This window comes from Fopius arisanus, unplaced genomic scaffold (genome assembly GCF_000806365.1).
Source record: "Fopius arisanus strain USDA-PBARC FA_bdor unplaced genomic scaffold, ASM80636v1 scaffold00042, whole genome shotgun sequence".
In the NCBI taxonomy this organism is placed as follows: Eukaryota; Metazoa; Arthropoda; class Insecta; order Hymenoptera; family Braconidae; genus Fopius; species Fopius arisanus.
The window spans coordinates 426,275-442,468 of NW_011887781.1; the positions used below are offsets into that span (position 1 = coordinate 426,275).

Sequence of the window (16,194 nt, forward strand, 5' to 3'; positions counted from 1 at the left end):
TATGTAATCATGATGCAGTTGGCAAGCATCGGCTAGAAAAATTACCAGATGTCGGTTTCTTAAAGTTGCACTTTTTTTTTGTTCACTGACGTTTCTCTTCGTAGAAATTCCGCGTTTTGGACGCGTATTCTAACGATGAATATTTACTGGAGTGACTATGTAATATTTGCTGGGTGACAATTATTCTGGATGTTATAAAAAGGAAGGACTTGCACTGTTTGTAGAAAAACTGCCTAATCCAGTGACCAGTCACTTGTTGCACGCGAGTCTGAGGAAAAAATCAATAATGCAACGCATGCTCTCCTTTCTGCAATCCCTGCGATAAAATAATTATTTAAGAATATTTTGCTTTATTTTATATTTTATTTTTCCGTATGCGAGACATTTTTCCTTACACACCCCTTACGGGACTTATATATTTAGAAATACAAATAAATGTTTTGCAAAACTAAAGAAAAAAAAACTTGAGACGGAACATTTCAGCGAAATTGGAGGATTTTTTTTTATCGTGACAGCCGGAGGAAAATAAATTTTTCTCCAATACTCGTTTGATAGATAAACAAAATATGTTGCGAGTAGAAATGTGTAGAGTAGATCGAGAAGAGCAAAAGAAGAAGCTACGGAATATAAATCATTAACTTTTATTATTGTTCATTAATTCAACTCGGATAATGAGAGGATAATGAGAATAACTTGTTGAATTATCGAGAATTTTTAATAGCAAGAGGAAAATTCCATTTTCCTGTTTTTTCGCGCATTAGATACCTGTTTCTAAGTAGTTAACGCAGAGAGGAAAATTCTTCCTCAAAATTCTGAGCGTAAAGGGGAAAAATTAACACCCGAATTTTTCGCGTATTATAAATGGGTAAAAAGAAAAAATTACGACTCCTTTGGCGCCACTATTCCTCTCTCGCGTTCTCGCTCTCAATTCTCCATTTTCCGTCTATCCCAGTTGTCGTGGCGCCAAAGTAATCATGTCGTTAAAAACTTTCCACTGAAATATTCCGTAAAGATCTTAGAAATTTCTGATGAACATTTTCATTGAATTTGGAAAAATTCCATGAAAAATTTAATTCCAATTCCATTTTCTCTAGACATTTTCCCTCTGCATTGAATTAAAATGAAAAATCAATTCAGAGAGGAGCGCGAGTGACGAGATCAGTTTCTTTCTATTTAATATAAATTTTGGGGTATTTAATCTGATAGACAATTTTTTTCTTCTCGAAAATAACAATAAAACAATGGTAATAACAGTACCATTATAATGCAATTTCGTATTCGTGACCTATGATTGAAGTATCAGTGCCACATGTGATTACATAATCGATTTGTTATCAAAATGCTGTCTGACTAGCTCCAAAGAGACTCGCAATCGTGATGACGAAGGTCAAAAGTAGAGATGCCGGTATGATCGAATGCGCTCCATTGCAGAGGTTTTTCTTGCACAAGTACACATGCCCAGCGGTTATTTCTGGTATGACCTTCGTTCCTGGTGCGTATGATGTCAAATTGAAGAGAGACCATGCTGGACCCTGGCCTCCCAAGTAAGGGAGACCACATTTGTGCGCCGTTGCTACACTTTTATCACCTATAAGTTTAAACTCATCGCGTTATTAATATTTCCACAAAAAAATCTCAACCTCAATCGAGAGAAAATTTGACACATCAGTCTCATTGAAGTCAATTTTTTCGACTCGATTAAAATCAACTCTCTTGGACTTGAATTAATTTAAGAAAACCCTGGCAATTGGAGGGGTGAATAATCAGGGTAAAGTGTCCACTTACTCATCTCGAAATCTATTTTCAAACATTGAGAAGAGCAGAGCACTTCCTTTTTTATTACAGCATTGCACGGGGGCTTGCATTCGACACCATCGTAGCATTTCATGTTTTGTCCTGTGAATGATTTAATGGATCGATCAATTACCGATGCAGAGGGTGGAAGGTATGATCAAAGAGAATAGATTGAGATAGGAGTAAAAAAGACTGACCTAGGGTGTAGGGGAGAACGATAACACCAATCAACAGTAGAATTTTCATAGTCACTTTTTTTTTTTTCACCACAAGTTTCGGTTTGAATTTAAAAATTGGACTGACGAGCTGCTGTGGCCCAGTGTCCAGAAAGCGCAAGACTGAACTGAACGCATGTGTTATGTTTCTATTTTCAAAGACGCTCTGCTAAACCTTGAAGGCAATTGCATATTTTTAAACATGATCCAACCATTTTGCTGATGGCTAGCGGAAAACCTTTGGCTTATTTCATGGAATTTATGCTTTTCGATACTTCATCGATCTGCACGTAAATATTGTACCAGAAGAAATATAAAACCACAAATTACCGGAAATTTTGCTATTTGATTTTCTCGGAACTTGAAATTATTAACAATTTTCAGCAGGAAGTTGTGGTATATTTTGTGGATATTCTAATTATTTTTTTTTATTCTAGGAAAATCATTATTTTATTGAAATTGTATATTATTTATTATATTATTTATTATATTATTTATACGCCGAAAAAACCTGACAAAAAACGTGAGATCTTTTTTTTTTAAAAGGGTTAAAAATCAAACCTATTTTTTTCGTACTGATGGAGAGGTTTAAAAGTTTCGAAAAATGAGGAAATTCCAATCAACTGCTCCAGGGATTCCTAATTAAATGGAAATTCAACGTAATTTAAAATAGAATAGTAAGCAACTTCCGTGATCAGATTGCTGCAAGAAATTTTCCCCCACCGATAAATCCTCGCACTTCTCCGAAGGACGAAACCGCCCCCTGGAATTTATTTTTGCCCGCACCAAAACAATTTTAAAACTTCGGACTTTTATCGCAACTCCGCCCCCGTATTCTCCCCTTCAACGCCGCGTTACCTCCAATTCTCAACCAAGAGATCAAGTGATCCAGTGAGAGACAATGAAGCAAAGTACGTTACCCATAAAATAAATGAGCAAAGAAAGATGCTACATACAGGAGAAAGCATACATCACAGAACTAAGGAAATTGGGTAGAGTATGGACCGCGACGAATTGCAACGACGAGTCTTTTTCATCGGTCTTGTACTTTCTCAATTCGCAGCTGCCAACCGGAAGTTGGAGCGAACTCACTCCTGAAAATATTCAAGTTCCTCCAACCTTCCTCTTCTAGAAAGCAAAATGATGCAGCAAGAGGCTGAACGTGAGAAAGTTCATTAACTCAGCAGAGTTGAGGTGAAAAATCAGCGAGTGCATGAGTTACAAAGTTGGCGAAATAATCAAGAGTTGGTGAGACGAGTGACGAGTGACGAATTTCGCGGGTGAAAGCCCGACACATGGATAAACAAGCGACATCACCATAACTACCTAAATGACCACCATTTCATTAATATTAACGGTAATTACCTGATTTGCAATTAAAACCGAGACAAATTCCTTCTAGTTGCAAAAAATTTCACTTTCAAGTATCCAACGGAATGCATCATCATCATGATGTCCTTCATCAGTTGGAGATTTGAATAAATTAATTACAAGTTGCACCTGATCCTCGAGCTAACACTGGATTAAACGTTGAGTTTGTGTCATCCGGAGTTCTTGAAAGCGGAAATCAAGTGTACCAACCCAACTATGAAGTACTGCATTGCACTCGGTAGCCAGTGGTTGCAGTTATGAAGGGCTGTACGTGAGATTTCGGGTATTTCTGTTGGTACTCTGGTCTATCGGACTGAAATCATCATAAACAACATTGGTGAGTGGACCTCTGTAACTGAGCGCTTCACGCAAACGGATTTATGCACATGGCTTTGAACATAATTCACTGCACATCGGCGTGCTCATGAGGCAGTGGTGGAAAGAGCACGAGAGGGTGGATCCAGTGGTGGATCCGGTGCTGGTACAACTGGGAATTTCAACGGTATAGTCATCCCCGAGGTAATTAACGCTTCAATCTGCCTCAAATGAATCCACCGGAAAATCTGATGGGGTGGTTAACAGCGAGTCTTTGGAAATGAGCAACTTCTCTTGGTTAATTGCGTCGGCATTTACTCATTATTTACGTCCACGTCGCTCGGACTGTATCAATGAACTCGGGGAATCCACCGGTGGTTCGGCCTGTCCGACTCGGTCGGTAATTGTTACCATAATAGAGGGTGTGTTCACGTTATTTCATTCAATTTATTTATTCCCCAATTTTTATTTTTTTATTGCAGGCGGGAATTCATGGATTGACGGGTCATATAGAGTTCAACGAGGGTAAACGAAATAATTTCAAACTCGATCTTCTGAAGCTGAAGAAGGAGGAGCTCGTTAAGGTCGGGGAATGGCGACCAGGGCAGGGGGTCAATGTCACGGATGTCAATGCTTTTTACGAGACGACAGCTACAAATATCACTCTGGTTGTCATGACACGGGAGGTGAGGACTCATTCAGGAAAAAAATACTAGGAATCGAAGTTATCCGATTTTTAAATAATGAATATTGTTCTTGGTGTCGGTGTCAGGAGAGACCGTACGTTATGGTGAGACAGGATAAAAATTTAACTGGCAACGCGAGGTTCGAGGGATTTTGCATTGACTTGCTAAAATGGATTGCTGGACAAGTGGGCTTTCAGTATGCAATTCGGCTTGTTCCTGATCACATGTATGGCGTGTACGATCCAGAGACCAAAGAGTGGAATGGGATTGTTCGGGAATTAATGGAAAAGGTAGGTGAAACAAAAAGTCTCTCTCACACTGAAAATCTAATTTCTGATATAACTTCATAGGACCGTGATAAGTCTATTAAAAATGAATATGAAATGCAGCCCGCTCTGAGAGGAAATATCATCGCGTCTGGTGTATGAATTCAATGCATCAATTTTTTTTTTACCATTTTTTAAGCGCTTTTTTTTTCTCCCAAAGCGATTCATAAAGTTCTGCAGATGTTACCCCAGGGTATTTCTACGCGGAATTTGAATTTGAAAACGAACGATTATTAAAATCCGTTGACGTCGCGCGGCGTAATTTTTGGGAATTTTTCGCGGTCTCATTCGTGACTATAGATTATTTCAATTCCCGAATAATTATCTATTTAATTGGCCGAAATAACACATCGGTATTTTGATAAATATTTAACCGTTGGATTCTTTATTTCCACCATTCGTTTTCACTTTCTCCTATTCTCTTTTACATTCGTGGAACTGTTCAATACTCGATTCAAAGACTGCATTTTTCTGACTATTCAAAATTAATTCCATTGTTCAAATAACATGAACGAAATTCACTCGTATACAAGCGCACGGAATTTTTACAACTGAAATGTGTCCGGAGTGCATTCAACGCATTCAACCGCCCGCAAAAAAATTTGGGGTTCATTCAATAAATTGGAAAATAAATCTGGAGCACTTGTTCACACTTGCAGATTGAACAAACGTTTGCGTTCGCTATTTCCCTTGGAAAGTAGCACCTGAATTTTTAATTTACCCAGCCACAAGCTTCCGAGATCTCAAGAGTCTGGAAGTTCTGGAGTGTAGAAGGGTTCAAGGGTGATTTCCACGAATCTTTTATAAAGTACATGATCCACAGAATTTGAAGAGGATATTCACGAACTCGTCATCAGCCGAGAAAATTCACCCCCTTGTTTATGCACCTTATAATTTATTTTCTAGCGAGCAGATTTAGCTGTTGCTTCCATGACTATCAATTATGCCAGGGAGAGTGTAATTGATTTTACAAAACCCTTCATGAACCTCGGCATTGGCATTCTCTTTAAGGTGAGTTTTTAAAATTTCTCGAGTCAATTATTTCATCAATGATTAATCGCGGGAATAATTTTTTTAATACAATTTAAATTGTCATTGAAAATTAATTATTCGTTCGAAGAAACAACGAAAAAAAATCAAGAGACATTTTTCATTGCCGCGTAAAAATGGCACAAGCTCAATTAACTTGTGTATTTTTTTAGGCATCTGTAAATGAATAGAAAAAAAAATAGAGACTCCAATAATTAAATGAACAATTCAATCTATTCCAATAAAAAAATCATTGCATCAAAAAAATCAGGAATTAATAAAGGTAGAAAACATAAATAACGAGTACATGAATGTACGTTGAAATTTTCTAAATGTGCGAACAACAATATTCCATTATTAAGGAGACATTATGATATTGCAAAATTAGGCGATTTTAATTAAAATTGTAGCCCAAACTCATTTAGGTACCATCCAGCCAGCCAACCCGTCTATTCTCCTTCATGAATCCCCTTGCTGTTGAAATATGGCTGTACGTTCTAGCTGCGTACATGCTTGTAAGTTTTACATTATTCGTCATGGCGCGATTTAGCCCATACGAATGGAATAATCCTCATCCATGTCTGGCCGAGAGTGAAGTTGTTGAGAATCAATTTAGCGTGAGCAACAGTTTTTGGTTCATCACTGGAACATTTTTGCGCCAAGGGAGCGGCTTGAATCCAAAGGTACTTTACTCTCCCACTGGAATTACATCACAATTTCCATTCCTCAAATCCCAGACAGAATCTCTAGTGCGCACACGGGCCGAATCGACGAAGAGTGCGGGATATTTGGATTTGTTTTTGTTCAATTTTCCTTTTTCGTTCTCTCGAGATGATTTTTTAAAAAGAATTTCAATGGTAACGAATGCTTCAGGTGGCAAAACGTCCACCAAGTAAACTCTTCTCGTTCATGAATCCTCTTGCCGTGGAGATTTGGTTGTCGATGCTGGGGGCCTATGTTATGGTGTCAATTACGATATGGATTGTTGCGAGAATGTCACCCTATGAATGGGTTGAACCACCTCCGTGCCCTAGCTGCAAGTGCCCTCTGCAGGTAGGCCCTTGTCAAGTATAAAAAAAAATTGTCATCAAGTTTGAGGCCCAGATAAATTACCTCCCATGGGATTATTTCGGTAATATCCATTCGGAAAACAATTATCGAGAAACGAGTCAACAATAATTATTTATTTAAAGAGAAAAAATTCAGTCTCAAGGATTTTCAGTCGTTTCAGGATCACGAGTTCTTGGGAATATTTTATTACTTTTCTGAGGCAATAATTCTTTTCCTATGTAGTTACCAGACCTCAAGGTGAAGTTATAGATTTTAAAGGCGTCAACAGTCGAGAATGGCAGGAAAAAATTGGGGGTAATTTCAGGCGTTTTTATTCATTAATACCTGAAAAAGTAACGAAGGAAATTTGGGGAAAATTACCACCTCAGGAAGCAGAGAAAATACACTGTTAAATTATGTAATACCCGTGGCCTCTCGTAGGATGGGGAGTCAATTCACATGCATGCGAGACCCCCTGAGGTCGATTCTCATGCACTCGTGAAAAGGAGCCTGAATAATTTCTCGTTTAGAAAGTTACGATGAGATCAGACCAATTTTTCCAAGACAAATTTAATATGTCGTGATTGCGATCAATACATTCAAATCACGATAAGCCGTCAATCAATTTACTACAAATCTGTACTTTCTATAATTTTTTCTCCTTATTTTAACAAGATTCCCCCGCATTGTGAGAAATTTCTGGAAATTTCAGGCGGAATTTTCTATCAGTGCCCGGAAATCGTCATTATAATTTTAAATAATGTATCAATTTCTCAGTAAATAAATGAATATTCCGATTTTTATGGAATAATAATTTAGGGATATCACCAGTTGTTGATTTATTTTCTTGATAATTTGTTGACGATATTCACGGAAAATTTCCAACGTATTTAATTTGATGATGACATCGGAAAATCAATGAGCAATTTTCCCCCCGTTATTTCAATTACCGCAATTTTTCCGCAAATACTTACGGTGTTATCTGTCCGTATGCAACTGGCACAGTAAACAATTTCCCGTATATGAGAGAGCTGCTACTGAAAGCTTACGCGATTCTGCGTTGTATTTCCATAAATTTCCATAAAAGTATAATGAATGGTGAATGTAGTGTTGCCATTTCTGTGTTTATTCCGGGTTGCAAAAAAGGGAGGCAAATCACTGGACACTAGAGTATCTGCCCTACACGATGTCGAGGATTCATCATACAAGAAAAAATTCTATTATTTCATTTTATTTATTTTTTTTTCTGTACGTTTTTGATATTTGAGGGGAAGTGGAGGTTGGAATTGCTCGTTGATGAATACCGATGGGTGGAATTATGGAATAAATATGAAATTACTTGGCGGGGGGGCCTATCTGATCAGGGGAGCCATGTGAGTGCCTTGGAACCAGAGAGCGATGACATCCCATTGCCAAGAACCGTCAACGATTTCAGCCTCGCCAACAGTTTCTGGTTTGCCGTTGGAACTTTAATGCAACAGGGGAGTGACCTCAATCCCAAGGTAATTTTTATGTCACAGAGCCGATGAATTATTCAATAAAATCAATAAGCCAACAAATTAATTAATGTAATTGGAAACTCGATCAACGTCACTCATTTTCGCGGTTTTTAAATCAATGAGGGTTGGTTCATGCAATCACCCTCGCGAACATTCTGGAATTTCAGATGATCTAATGGATATCGAATTACCCACGATTGGAATACCGAAAAATTGATACTCCATCGCCTGCCTAGTGATTATCCATTGCAAATACAAAATAATTCCATCAACGAAGATAGTTCACGAAATATACGGTTCAATATTGAAAATTCTACCGGAATTTGAGAGGAATATAAACTTTCAATGTTTGTAATGTTTGATGGGTGGTATTTTTGTTTATTCCGATTGTGACGGTGAACGAGTTCCGGAAGGGCGTAAGCTCATACTACAGGATTAATTCAAGCACCATATGAGTACAAGATAATTTAAAATTATTAATAAACATTTAAATCATAATCCCTGCATGTGCATGCCAAAGCCAAGCACCTTATGTTCCATCAGCTTTAAAATTTTCCTGGCGAAACATTCGTGGATATCAAGACATCATGTGAAAATTCAAATTTTACTGATACTGAAAGTGGAATTAATGATTTTTTTGGGGGCGTAATATAAAAGTGCGATGTAATGATAAAATTTCATAAGCATGGACATAATAATGCAGTCAAATTCAGCAAACACGTTGACTGCTGGACAAATACGATTAAAACGTGACCAATTCACATTGAAGTGGTTACACGAATGTTCCATGAATTTGACATGCAGGATAGTCCAACTCATGGAACATTATGCAACTGTTATTGAGGGTTATAACTAATGCCAATTTACGATCATTGGTTTTGGCCCGTTGATACGTTCGGAGAATGGCAATCAGAATTTCCAATGATTCTGGGAATGGAATTGTGGGAATCGCGGGATCGTTGTGGGATCGAATACAGACGATTCGAAATCCGGAAAGGGACTTGAACTTGTCAAAGGGACTTCATCAAATCCTTTGATGAAATAAAAATTGTCATCTAATTCGAAAAATAATCTCCACCTCACACATGACGCAGATTTCATGTAAAAAATATTAATCCCATCTTTTCATTATTTCTATATTTTTTATTTTCTTTCGACATTCAATTCCGCAGACAAACGCCCCAATTTTCCTCTTTTCACGCGTAAATTTTTTTGTCTCAAAAAAAAATCGGTGAAATACCTTCATTCATTACCCGACCATTAGCATTTCTCAGTTTCTATTATTCTTTTTCAGCTTCTATTTCAGTATTTGAAAGTTTTTATCGACTTTTCCCCTGAAAAGCGTATTTTTTTCCCCCCGGATTCATTGGAGTGGGCTGGAAAAGTCTGTGGGTAAAACGAAGGAAATGAATGGACCACGAAAATTCCAGAGAATCGTCGGTGGCGTTCATATTCATGATCGTGGAGAGCTTTGAAATTACGAGCTTTATAATAATCTGAAGCCACAATTGTTGAGATAGTTCAAATGGCAACAATGAACCGTGAAATATTGCTCATTTCAACGTTCACATATCAGTTTGTGTGATCTGGAGGGCAGATAACTGTTCAACTTCTATTTTCTGCACGCCCCGTCATCTCTTCATTCATGAACTTTTCCATTTGCCTGTGAGGTTACCTTTTGTACCACCTTCCCCCATTCTTCCCATTCGCACATTCAAATTAGGTGAGGGAGAAAAAAAATTACCTACAGCAGGAAAATTCAGTGATAAATTAACAAACTAATTGTATGAAAAATTGACAATATTAAACAATTTTCTATTTATCTCCGAATTTTCCTGATGCATGCACTCAAGTTTTGAAACAACAGTGTACTTTTGGTTTCGAAAACAAAAAACTAGACACCGTTTATTTTTGTTTCCTTCATGAATTTCCCCTGAATTCAAACGAAACAAATATTGTACGACATATGGTGCTCACCGGCTCTGTGTACATGCGGGGATGAGGTTGCCTGCGGTGTTGCTACTGAAATTTTCCGGACAATAAGGGGAAAATTGAAAAGAAAAATAAAACAAAAGATCCAACCAAAAGCTACCGAGCACAATCCATATTGTTATCCAATAAATATTCCAGATTATCTGTATCAGTCATTAATTTTGTCATATATTTTTGGTGTGCACTACTGTTGACATTGAGCTCGACTTTTTCCCGAGTTCCCATCTCCAATATTTACCTTTAATAACATTTGTCGTAAATAAAATGAACGCCATATTCTGAGTGCAAAAAAGCTCGTATGCGCGACGAGCTTTATATTGCATTCCGTTATATCGAATTGATTGGACTCGGCATTTTTCTTTTATTACCATCCATGTTCCAGTTATTTCCATTTTTCAACCTCTCACGTCCTCTCTGAAGATTCAGTAAATACAGAGTACTTTTTACCGCTGGCAAAATTCCTTTTTTCATTCATCAATTGGCGCATTAAAAAAATTTTGTTGACGGAATTTTTTGGTCGTGCTCCTCAATCGATCGGTGCTCCTTTCGATAATTGAAAATCTGATGATTATAACTCCCAACGGAAATGTATAAAATATTGCCAAATTTTCTGGTGTTGCTATTAATTAAAATTAATGAACGATGAGGGTGGAATTAATTGTGACATTGACTGTAATAATATCGATAATTATTGCATGGGAATTGATCAAGTCAGATTAATTAAAAAAATTACGACGAGTGACTCATTGAAGACACGCATGCACAGCTGTTAAAATTAATTAAGAGTAATTCAATTAGGCAACCAGTACGCGAATAGTCGGCGGAATATGGTGGTTCTTCACTCTGATAATTATTTCATCCTACACGGCAAATCTCGCTGCCTTTCTCACGGTTGAAAGAATGATAACGCCGATAGAAAATGCCGCCGATTTGGCGGAACAAACGGAAATTACCTATGGAACACTCGAGGGGGGAAGCACTATGACATTTTTCAGGGTATGTATTAAAAAATAATTAATCACCCATTGAGCCAAAGCTGAAGCGAAATTAATCGGAAAGTTCATTTCGTTTCTTCAGGATTCAAAAATCGGAATTTACCAGAAAATGTGGAGATTTATGGAATCCCGAAGATCGACTGTATTTGTATCGACTTATGAGGAAGGAATAAAGCGAGTTTTGGAAGGGAATTACGCATTTCTCATGGAATCCACGATGTTGGATTATGCTGTACAACGGGACTGCAATTTGACGCAAATTGGGGGACTTTTGGACAGCAAGGGATACGGAATAGCTACCCCCAAGGGTCAGCAATTTATTGAAATTTAAATAGCATCCATTTGGAGTTTCAATACTGCACCGTTGATTAAATCTGAAATTTTTAACAACGATTTTTCATTTGCTAATCTATAAAAAAATTTAATAATGTGTGATATTGAATGTGGAATCCAATGTTCCTGAATTGTCAAATCAAATAAAAAATGTAGTGACCGTTTTTCATTGAAATTAAATTGAAATGTCCGGGAAATTAATACTCGAGTGATGAGGAAATATAATTTTTTTTCAATACTGCGGTGCAATAAATCAGCTGAAAGCGGTTTAGAAAAATTTTGACATCCCATTTCCGGCGATAGATCCTCCCAAATCCCCGAGAGGTGCATTTGGCATATAAAGTGATATTTTGCAACTGTCCTCATGTTTCTCCCGTCTTCTAGGCTCACCATGGAGAGACAAGATATCACTGGCCATTCTCGAGCTGCAGGAGAAAGGAGTTATACAAATTCTCTACGACAAATGGTGGAAGAATACTGGTGACGTTTGTAATAGGGACGAAAAAAGTAAGGAGAGCAAAGCCAATGCCCTTGGAGTTGAGAATATCGGTGAGCTCATAATATTTCTCATTGGATAACCATTTTTATCATTATTCTTTTTTTATTTATCGAGAAGGGAAATGAATTTCCGGGTGTCATTCTTTACGGAGAAATTCACCATTATGTTTTACCGTTGAAACACAATGATTAAAAAAATAAATAAAAGACAGCGGTAATAATAATTCCTAATCCCTCGACTTTTACCTCATTAATGAAAACAATCTCCGAGTTTCTAATCCGTAAAGTGCAAATGAATCGCCTCGGTGGGCTGAAATCCAAAAAAGTGTCGGGTAAAAATGCGAGAAAAAGCAATAAAAATGTGAGAAACATTGCCACAGAGTGCAATCTCTCCCCAACACTTGTATACGAATTTTCTCCTGGCTCGAATGGCGGTCTAGTAAGTTTTCTTGTGGATTTACCCTCAGATTTTCATGAATCTCCACTGCGCAACTTTTTAGTATTTTGTCTGGACTCAATCTCTGTCTTTTCCAGTTGAATTTTTTTCCACTTCGTTCATCCTCATTCGTTCTGGGTTATTTCTTTTCTAAAAAGTACTGTAGATCCTGGGAGCGTGTACTTCAGTGGCAGAGCATACTTATACCGAGGAATTATTTTAAAAAATACGGAAAATTGCAACTCTGCATCAACTTCAGGTGCATGAGAGAACAATTTCCAACATTTTTTCCTCATTTAGTTCGACACAAGTGGCTGATTCTTCCCACCCACATTTTTTTCAACCCCCCACCTCCCCTCCTCACCCCCTCCACAGCAATTGTAGGGATCATTAAGAACGGGAAAACGATGGAAAATACTTGAGAGCTGCCAATAAGTGTTGAGAACTTTAACAATTGAGGACGAAGTATTGAGGAACACTTGAATCCTTTTATCTTGACGTTATCTCCTAGGCAATTTTTTTAAAGAGTTTCCAACTGCTCAGGGGAAGGGGTCGACTATCGATGGGGCTCCATCGATTCTCCACAATGTTACAAAACGCGGGGGCAAAAACATTTCCCTCATTTGATTTTTTTTTTTTTTTCGTCAGCCCCTTCGGAATATTTATATCGCGGATTCCACTTGCCTAGACCAAATTGCTCAAGTTTGTATCGTTGATCAGAGTTTCCTGAAATTGTTTTTTCTCGGGTGGATTATTTGAGAATTTTATTCCTCCGGTGGTGGAAAACTGGAAATTTTCTGGGGATTTAAGTGGCGGTCTTTAAGAACTTCATTCAGGCTCATTGATTGATGCTCTCGGGGAAAGTTTTCAAGTGATATAACTGGAAATATATGGGTTTATGGAAATCAGGGGGGATTTACTGCAGCGTGTACCTCTCCTTCGTGAGATTTTCATGTCCAGATAGCATTTCCTTAATTGAAGACGATGTAAACATTTGAAAAATTATTTCTCTCATTATTTCAATTTTTTATCCATTAAATATCGTTTACATGAATTTTTTTATTCATTTCGGTTAATTAATTCGACAATTTTTTCGAAAATAGGAAAACGCGATACGTCACCTAACGTAACATTTGTGTGGGAATTTCAAGATTAATCTTGCAGCACTGTGAGTTCACCGGAATACATCACTGATATAAGTCAACGAATAATTAGGATTAACTGAAAGTTACACGAGATAGAGTTTGCCCCCATTTGATTTAATATTACAAGACCCAATTTATCACCGGAAGATGTACCCCGAAAACTTGACAGTGGAGTTTCCACTTATCGTCGACGATAGACCGGTGGGGAAGTCTAAGAATCCAGGACTCAACACGAGGATTTGCATAATTTCCGGGGGTGGGTGGTGGGTGAAAATGGGGTGGAAAGGGGATGAGGATGAAAGAACTGCGATTCAGGTACAACTGCAAGAGAGCTTTAACTCTGAGACACGTTGGACAAACTTTAGATCCTCGCTATTCATTATCAGGCTCTCACCGTTAAATGAACTGATAAATTTCCCACATTTTTCGAAGTACTGAATTACTTGATAATTACGTGGGAATTACGTGCTATTTAATTTGAAGCTTGTAATAGCGTTGAAACCATTGAGTTTGTACGGCTCTTCGCGTGTTCCGGTTTGTGGTTCGTTAATGATTCAGAACTTTTGGGAATTATTAAAGCACTGTTGTTTCATACTCTGTTTAATTGATCCACACTTCCACACTGTTAAGCAAAATTCAAATATTATCAGCTCAACGCTCTGCGAATGTTCCGAGTAATGGAAATATAAATAAAACTGAGAGATCGACGTCTGATACGATTGTCACGATTTTTCAAGTCATGAGACATGGAAATATTTTATCAAATCGAGTAAATTTTCTTTGAATCGAGACATGGGATGAATTTTTAAATAACTAGTAAATCGACGTCTCAAAGGCGGACGTGCGTGGCAAAAGCAGCCAGACATGTTGACATTTCTGCTACCTGTAAATCCCAGACCACTCATATACCCTTGTACAATGTTACCACAAAAGAAAGCTCTTTCTCATGCGACAATAAACCACTTTTCAAGCAAGAACCCTCCAACCAGAGAAAGCGTCAAGTACCATCACTACCAGAAGAAAACAGAACGCAAAAGTTGAAAAACGCATTCTGATTTCCGATTCACTGTCACTGAAACCACTCCAAAGTTACTGGAAGCGACCACAAAGTCCCTATATATCCAAAAAAAAATACACATTTACCAATCCCGCAAGATTTTCCCTCCAATCGGAATATAAATTAGAAGATACTACTTTTTATGAAAAACTGTTCCGCTCAATATTCGTAGAATCACTGATTTCTCCCTGTAAAAATCCAGAATGAAAAAGGAAAAAGTCAAGAATTTTCACACCCCAATTTCCCTCTTGACAATTCCGAGGGAATGGCTTTTTCGAATCCTCGTGGAAACGACCACCTGGAGGCCCGATGTTACCCTCATCTCAGGAAGAAAAAATGCAATGAAACAAAGACGACAGTTGTGAATGTGAATTTTTGAGGGATAAAAAAGCGCGAAAGAATACGATACTGTACCTGGACTCGAGACTTTCCAATTCAGCATTCGTTTATATTTATACGGATCAATGTCACGTGGGCAATAAATCGGGATTGTCCACGATGGAAGAAAAAAAGAGACTTGCCACTTCGCCTGGTTAAACATTCGCGGTGGAAATGCATTTTGAATATCGATACGTTGGTCTGCACCTTTTGATTTGAAAAATCGAACGAAATTAGAATCCATTCATTTATAATCATTAAAAAAGCTCCTCTCTCCGCATTAATAAACGAGTCGGCAATTTGCTCGGGGATAAAAATGAGGACCCGGTTGGCAAATTGATGGTACAGCAGTAGAGTAATACCTCCTGATAATAATTCCCAATGACTTACTTGCAGCTTATCAACGCCTCTCAGCATCCTCGTGTTACCCGGTAAATTGTCAATAATATCAGATTTCGCGCATCGCAGAAGAGACTAAAAATGTAAAACTCCATTAAAGGATCAAATAACAACAAATAAACGGACAATATTTGTTTACCTCGTGTTACTTCCAATATCAGCATTCCCGAGGAGTTTTAATTCAATCAAACTTACTGATAAAAAAAAGATATCTCGATTTTTTTGACGGACAATGAAGGTTTTCCTTCATCTGGTATTACCAGCACGATCTAACTATCACGATTCCGCTGGGCTCTGCATTTTTTTTTCTCCTCACCCTGTTTTTCTCACTTTCTTTCTTCTTCATTACTCCTTTTGCATCATCCCACGGGAAAACTTTTCGTACAAAAGGGCCTGTCGCGAATATTATAAGGCTGTCTTCTTTAACTTGCGCACCACGGGCGCGACGGTACGGAAATCCGAAAGGCATTAAAGAGAGGACAGCCTAGGCATAAAAGTAATGAACCAACCGACGTCTTTATTCTAACTTCCTACGGCTCATTTTTTTCATTTTTTTCTTTTATTTTTTGTACGTTTTTCCTTTCTCGGATACTACACGGAGAGAAATATTTAGTAAAAATTACGGAACTTTCAGTTCACTTACCGATTACGGAGTTGATTCGACAAATTTAAGTGA

At 37.7% G+C, this 16,194-nt stretch overlaps 2 protein-coding genes across 7 annotated transcripts in view; one reads left to right on the top strand and one right to left on the bottom strand.

The window, feature by feature from the left end:
* The window catches only part of LOC105266875 (glutamate receptor ionotropic, kainate 1), a 70,267-nt gene that overhangs the window by 49,501 nt on the left and 4,572 nt on the right, over positions 1–16,194 (top strand). For 4 of the 6 annotated variants that reach the window (XM_011305319.1, XM_011305322.1, XM_011305321.1 and 1 more), the window contains 8 exons: positions 4,178–4,381; positions 4,468–4,671; positions 5,614–5,718; positions 6,610–6,789; positions 8,151–8,288; positions 11,076–11,273; positions 11,355–11,580; positions 11,990–12,154. In XM_011305319.1, coding sequence (XP_011303621.1) covers positions 4,178–4,381; positions 4,468–4,671; positions 5,614–5,718; positions 6,610–6,789; positions 8,151–8,288; positions 11,076–11,273; positions 11,355–11,580; positions 11,990–12,154 — 1,420 coding nt within the window. Of the gene's footprint in view, positions 1–4,177; positions 4,382–4,467; positions 4,672–5,613; positions 5,719–6,161; positions 6,420–6,609; positions 6,790–8,150; positions 8,289–11,075; positions 11,274–11,354; positions 11,581–11,989; positions 12,155–16,194 lie in introns of all 6 variants that reach the window. The other 2 variants (XM_011305325.1, XM_011305320.1) reach the window with 2 other exon arrangements.
* Positions 344–2,155, bottom strand: LOC105266870 (uncharacterized). The gene is made up of 3 exons (XM_011305314.1): positions 1,992–2,155; positions 1,786–1,896; positions 344–1,588 (listed from the first exon to the last, which is right to left on the bottom strand). The coding sequence occupies exons 1-3, from the start codon at positions 2,038–2,040 to the stop codon at positions 1,335–1,337; spliced, it is 414 nt and encodes a 137-aa protein (XP_011303616.1). The 5' UTR covers positions 2,041–2,155; the 3' UTR covers positions 344–1,334.

Excerpts from the sequence above, each read along its gene's own strand:
- LOC105266870 (XM_011305314.1), bottom strand. The coding sequence starts at position 2,040 with ATGAAAATTCTACTGTTGATTGGTGTTATCGTTCTCCCCTACACCCTA. Across the intron at positions 1,897-1,991 it reads CGTTCTCCCCTACACCCTAG|GACAAAACATGAAATGCTAC; the intron begins GTCAGTCTTTTT and ends AATCATTCACAG. Across the intron at positions 1,589-1,785 it reads GAAAATAGATTTCGAGATGA|GTGATAAAAGTGTAGCAACG; the intron begins GTAAGTGGACAC and ends TTAAACTTATAG.